The following is a 6,865-nucleotide window of genomic DNA, read 5'->3' on the forward strand; positions in this document are numbered from 1 at the left end:
TGTGTGTGTGTGTGTGTGTGTGTGTGTGTGTGTGTGTGTGTGTGTGTCTGTAATTTGGCACCACCAGCTGGTTGATTGTTCCGGTCCGGTCCGGTGATGAGAGCGCCTCGACTCCAGACAAAAGAAGCGGCTTCACTCAGAGACAGCAGCCCATAGGCTGTGCCTAGGAGCCCCCCCCCTCCTCCTCCTCCCCCCTCCTCCTCCCCCCCTCCTCCTCCCCACCTCCTCCTCCTCCTCCCATATGGGTGCCCCCTGACCGATGCACGCCCACCTCCCCTCCTCCTCCTCCTCTCGGTCGCTCTTGTTTTCTCCAACTTGCCTGCAGGTCAGAGCTCACGCTCGGTGCCGGAGCCCCTGACCCGACCCAGCAGCGGAGAGCGACCGTCAGAACCCGGGCCCGCTCGGGACCGCCGCCGCCCCGGTTTCAGCAGGACGAGATCTTCCCGTGGATCCATCAATGACTTCTTTGTTTGGTTTGTTGCAGAGTGCCCCCTCCTTCAGCCCGCTGGAAGCAGCCCCCGGTCTGCAGCAGTAGTAAGTCTCGGCTCCTCGGTTCTGTTTGGACCTCCAGAGTCCACATCTTTATTATATTTTCATTGTTTCTATAATAAATGTTGGGGGGGGGGGGGGCTCCTGCCCCGCACTTCCTGACGAGATCCTGTAATTGAGGCAAAAAGCTACCAGAACAGAGTGTCCTCTGTCCACATTCTTTTCTGTCTTTGTGGGGGGGTCAGAGGTAGAAGTGAGGTGAGACGGGTGCTTTATTTAAAGACAGGAACCAGGATGTCTCAGATCAGTCTGTGTGTGTGTGGGGGGGGGGGGGGGGGAACTCAGCTGCAACTTAAAAACCGTTATCTCTCCTGAATGAGACGAACGAGGACGCTCCAGCTAATTTTACTGAACCACTTCTTCATTTTCATCCTCCGTCCTTGAGATTCTGTCTGTTAGCAAAATATCTCATGAACCACCAGACAGGTTTTAATGAAACTCTCAGGAAATAATCCCTGGATGATCTTCTACAGCAGGTAAAGTTTTGGAGTTAACCAGATTCAAGGTGGCTGCCGCAGCTAATCGATCTTAGAAACCACGTACATGTCTTTAACTCGGTCAGTTTTCCAGACACGGTGCTGATATCTGGTGTGGTAGTAGCTGAGACTGAGCTCCATCACTTAACCCGAGCGCTAACGAGTCAGCTGAGGTCTTCACTTAAAACCTTAGCATAAACTGTTGGTGTCAACCCTGTTAGTCTGTTAGCAAAATATCTTTTGAACCTTTGAACGTAATTTAATGAAATTATTGTTTATCTACAGCTGATTAACATTCAGAGTCAATCCCATTAAAGATGGCTGCCACAGCTGATCGACATTAGCCAGCACAGAAATGGGTTTAACTCAGTCAATTTTACAGACAATGAGCTAAAGTTTGGTGTGGTAGTAGCCGAGAGTCACCCTCAGCACAGACTCCGAGTGTGACATCCTGCGATATCGTGACGTTTTACTAAACCTAATTTTCAGTTGGTATTTTCACAACATAAGGCCATCTTTGTCTACAGCGCGGTCACTAAAGGCGGCGGGCGACAAGCATTCCTCGCTTTAGCTCCATGTTTTTGTTTTCGTCTGCTTCTGTTTCCGAAGAGGTAATAAAATGTGAGGAATTTAGGGCCGAGGCTCCGTCCAGGGAAAATAATCGTCTCCTCCCCGGTTCTGCTACAGTCGTTAAGTCCGAGTTACTCCAGAATCCAGCTTCCTGACGCGCTCTTAATTTGAAAGGACGAGAGCTTGGATTAGAGAGCGAACAAATTAAAGCAGCCGCAGGTTTTCAGACCAAACCTCAACAGATTTTCCTTCCAGGACCGGATGTTTGAGCAGGAGGTCACTTTTTTAAAATAAATGACGTATTTATAACTTCACAGCAGAAGAACGAACTCTTAAAGAAATGTCAGATGAAGAAGTTCGTCCTGCCGTCCTCAGATGTCAGATGTTACTTCTATGGAAGGTTTTTGGAAACATTGTTCGTTAAACTGTAGTCTCCTCTGAGTTCTTGCAGCGACACACATTTCTCCTCCGGTCGTTGTGTTGAGCCGAGATGTGGCTGCACGTCAGCTTCATAACTTCCTGTTTCCTGTCCAAAAGACGTTTGTTTCATCTTTAAGTGACATTTCCAACAATTTTCAGGATGGCTTCTCTAGAAAGGTTATGAACATCTGGAGAAATTACATTTTACATGAAAATCCAGTGAGAACCTGAGATCTGAAGGACCGCTAGAATTAGCTGAAGAAGCTGAAACTGAACTGAAAACTAAATTTAGCTATATGCTAGCTAAAAATTGCAAAATGCTAATTACGACACAAACTCGCAGGCAATGTGTTCAACATACTTCCTGCAGTTACTTAACAGTCAACAATGGTGTACCACAAGGCACAGTCTTAGGATCCACCCTCTTTACAATCTACATAGGTAATGTAGGTCAGAGCATCCCTGATGCATCCGTACATTTCTATGCTGATGACACAGTTGTTTATTGTCGAACTAAAACTGTTGCTAAGGCTTTCCATCTTTTGAAATCTGCATTTAACTACATCCAGACTGATTTGTTTCACCTCAAACTTGTCCTAAATGCCGACAAAACCAAAGGGATGCTTTTTTTCAAACAGGAAGTTGGTCCCAGCTGTTCTTCCTCCGATTTTATCCTCAAATGGTGTCCCCATTGAGTTTGTTGATTCCTATAAATATTTGGGTATCTTGGTCGACTCACATCTCTCTTTTAAGCTCCATGTGGAAAACTTGGTAAAGAAACTGAAAGTTAAACTGGGTTTCTTTTTCAGAAACAGATCCTGTCTAACCCTGAATGTTAGGAAACACCTTGTGTCTGTGACTTTCCTTCCCTCAATTGATTTTGGTGACATTATTTACATGAACGCTCCTACAAGAACCCTGCAGATGTTGGATGCTGCAGATGTTGGATGCTGCAGATGTTGGATGCTGTCTATCATGGTGCACTGTTTCATAACTGGCTGTAACTACCGTACCCACCACTGCACCCAGTATTCACTGGTTAACTGGTCACCATTAACTCCACACAGACTCTCCCACTGGTACATTTTCATCTTTAAATCTCTTCTTGGTCTGCTGCCTTCATACATCTCCTCCTACATGTCTCTGCGTGAGTGCAGCTACAGCGTGCGCTCTCAGGACATCATTACCTGCAGTGTTCCCTCAGTGAGGACTGAACTAGACAAAAGGACCTTCTCCTACTCCGCTCCTGTTTCCTGGAATATCTTGTAAAAAGACCTGAAGCTCTCGACCTTTGACCTCTCTAAGGGATTTTAAACAATTGTTAAGTTCAATGCAAAACCCAATGCAGACATGTTCCTGTTCTTAGTTTTCTACATTCGCCTTATAATTTAGCTGTTTTTGATACCTTTTTTGCCATCTTATTTTAATTTGTCCAAAAAAAAAATCTGTATGCCTTTTTATAACTGTTTATTGTTGTTGCTGTTGTTCATTGTTGTCATCTTCCTTTGTTGAAATCAGGTCTCTCTTGTAAATGAGTCCTCGAGGCTCAATGGGATTAACCTGTCAAAATAAAGGTGGAATGAAAAAACAGCTAGTAGTGGAAAACTGCTGACCGCTAGTTAAAAGCTAAAAGTAACAAAACCCTATCAAAACCTAAAAAAGCAAACTGTTAGCAATAGTTAAAATATCAAAGTGCTAGCTGAAAGCTAAAAATCGAAAATGGCTAGCTAAGAAGAAGGTAAGCTAAAGCTAGCTAAAAGTTTAAAGTTGCGCGGGGTTAACTAAGTAGCAAAAGGCTAACAGATTTTAAATTAAGCTGAACATCAACTTTTAACTAAAATTACTACTAAAGCTAGCATTAGCAGTTAGCTAATAATAGCAAACGTTGTTTTGAAGATTGAGCCACTTTTATTCTACGTGGTGATTTGAGCAGAAATATTATAAAACGTAGCCTAAAGTTGTACAAACTGCACCAGAAATGCTACTGCTGGCTGCTGTCGTGGTGTGTAAAGTGAAACTAATAACCGTAGAAAGAAAGGTTTATAAAATATTGTTCTCATGAACCTCTGACACATTAAAGGTTGGAGCCATTTAAAGATGGCCGTCATTATTTTTGACCTTATCTGTGCACAGACTAGCCGTTAGCTCATCAGTTCGGTTACAATTAAACTGTTCCTCCAAACTGAGGTTGCCCAAAAAGCCATCTACAGCAGGTAGGATATTGATTGTTTATGTTTACGCAGAACGTCCCTTCAACTCTGTCGGGGCGGCGGCGTGCAGGTGCACGGCCGGCGCTGACGCTCCGTGTGGGAATGTTCTGGGAATATTTATAGAAATGAGTCCTGCTGGCCCCTGTGGAATGCTGGGATGTCTTCTCCCAGTTTCAGCCTCTGACTCTCACCCTGACATGTTCTCCCACGGCTACATGACGGCAGATAATTAGCTAAAGACGGGCTGGATCAGAACCACATGACCGCTCAGCCCATGTCTGTTCACGATGTAAACATGAATGAGTCGGAGGGAATCCAATCCGTTTTTAATTTACTCCGGCGTTTTCCAGGTTTTTCTTTTTTTGTACTTTACTTCTGCACACTGATTTTTAGCTGTTTATTTATCAAAACGTTCGGCTCATTCAGGAAATGGCTGCAGTGACTTTTGTAACTTTTACAGATTTACAAAAATGTAACTTTATTACAGTTTATTTTCCTTAGAAATACACAGAGATCTCTAAAAAACATTGTTCTCTTTGAAATCTGCTTCAGCTTCTGTTTTTGCTGCTTATAGTTTTTAGCTAGCCTTTTGCTACTTTTAGCTTATAGATATTATTTTGCCACTTTTAGCTTCTAGCTAATCTTTTGTCATTTTTAGCCTTTACCTTTCTGTTTGCTAATTTTAGCTTCTAGCTAATCTTCTGCCAGTTTTAGCCTTTACCTTTCTGTTTGCTAATTTTAGCTTCTAGCTAATCTTCTGCCAGTTTTAGCCTTTACCTTTCCATTTGTTAATTTTAGCTTCTAGGTATTCTTTTGCCATTTTTAACCTTTACCTTTCTGTTTGCTAATTTTTGCATATAGCTTTCATTCTGCTACTTTGAAACTAGCCTTTTGTTGTTTCTAACTGCTCGTTAGTTATTTTGCTACTTTTCATTAGCTTTTTGATACTTTGCTTCAATTAGCCTTTTGCTACTTTTAGCATTTTTTTGCCATGTTTAACTAGCCTTTTGCTTCTTTAGCTAATAACTACTGTTTTGGTACATTTACCTTTTAGCTTATGTTGCGTTATGTTTAATTTTTAGTGAGTATTTTCCAACTTTTATCTGGTGTTTTGCTAGTTTTAGCTTTTAGCCAGTATATTTCTTCTTTTAGCTATTGTTTTGCTGGGCTTAGCTTTTAGCTAATGTTGTGTTACTTTTAGTTTTTTTAGTTAGCATTTTGTTATGGTTGACTTTTAGTCAGCATTTTAAAACTTTAATTTAGTAGTTTGCTCATTTTAGCTGTTAGCTTTGACCTCTTTTCAGCTGTGTTCCTCTTCTTTTAGCTGTAACCGCTCAGTTTCAGCTGTTTCTCGTCTCTCGACGATCAATTTTTGAGTTTAATTTATTTTTGTCTCGTTTGTGGTTCAGCCCCTGCAGCAAGTCTGGACCCAGCAAAGTGGAGCCGGACCGAGGATCCTCCATGAGCGAGCCTTCGGCTGCAGAATGCGACCGACATGTTTACAAGAGCGTGCTGGAGGGCGGAGACATTCCTTTACAGGGTCTGCGAGCGCTGAACAAGCGTCACGGCAGCTCTTCCTCCTCTAAAGGTAAGATGGCCGACAGGCCGGCGTGGTGAAGGCTCTCCGGACGTCGGGTGTTTTTTTCGTTTCCAGACAGACTCTCGTGTTTCTGTTCACCTTTCTGTTCAGAGTTTATTGGCGCACTGCATCGACCAATCACCTCACGGCATTCGTCTGACTCCACCCCCTCAGCAGTTTTAATTTCATGTTATGGATCTTTACTGGAAAAGGCGACAGGCGGGCAAGATTCAGCAAAATATCTCATGAACCACCAGATGGATTTTAATCAAACTTTCAGGAAACAATCACTGGACGTCCGACTACAACTCCTGAACTTTTGGAACCAACGTAATTCAAGATGGCCGCCACAGCCTCTCAACTTGGTTAATACAAAAAGTTTTCCAGATATTAATCTAAAATTTGACGTGGTGGTAGCTGACGGTCGTTCACACATGGTTTGACCAAACGGCTCCGACTGTCATTTCTCTGGCCTGAATGGCGGCGGGCGATATGCATTCCCTGCTGGAATAGCTAAAGGCTAAGTCTTTAGCTTCATCTGATTTGGAAAAGCTCGTGAAAACTAACCTCTGGGATGTTTCTCTCCACTTTGCTCCACTTATGAGCAGCAACAGGCGGCTCAGGGCAGGACTCCAGGGCGGAGCAGAACCAGGAAGTGCTGGGCCGAAGGCGGTACGGGCGGGCGAGGAGGTACCAGCGAGATAAACAGACGCCCGCTCTTTAAAACCCGAGCCAGGCCAGGATGAGATAAACCGGGGGGAGCGCCTGAGGAAGTCAGCTGTCAGTGCGGGGTCAGGGCCTGGAATGTCTCTGCGTCCATGGTGAGACAGAAACAGAGCGGGGGTGGACGGGAGAGGACAAAAACAAGCGAGGCTCAAAGCTTGAGAGAAAAGAGGCAAACATTTTCAAACCGACTCGACTTTTATTCCTGCAATAACAACAACAACAACAACAACAATAATAATCATAACAACAATAATAATAATAACAACAATAATAACCATAACAACAATAATAATAACAACAACAATAATAATCATAACAATAACAACAACAATATT

The 6,865-nt window shown here is 43.4% G+C and overlaps 1 protein-coding gene across 2 annotated transcripts in view; it reads left to right on the plus strand.

The window, feature by feature from the left end:
- Nucleotides 1-484: 484 nt before the first annotated feature.
- Nucleotides 485-6,865, plus strand: part of LOC119410877 (sorbin and SH3 domain-containing protein 1) — a gene marked incomplete at its 5' end in the record, with an annotated part of 29,093 nt that continues 22,712 nt past the window's right edge. For both annotated transcript variants that reach the window (XM_037677802.1, XM_037677812.1), the window contains 2 exon segments: nucleotides 485-534; nucleotides 5,635-5,813. In XM_037677802.1, coding sequence (XP_037533730.1) covers nucleotides 485-534; nucleotides 5,635-5,813 — 229 coding nt within the window.

This window comes from Nematolebias whitei, chromosome 1 (genome assembly GCF_014905685.2).
Source record: "Nematolebias whitei isolate Nwh7 chromosome 1, NemWhi1, whole genome shotgun sequence".
NCBI classification, from domain to species: Eukaryota; Metazoa; Chordata; class Actinopteri; order Cyprinodontiformes; family Rivulidae; genus Nematolebias; species Nematolebias whitei.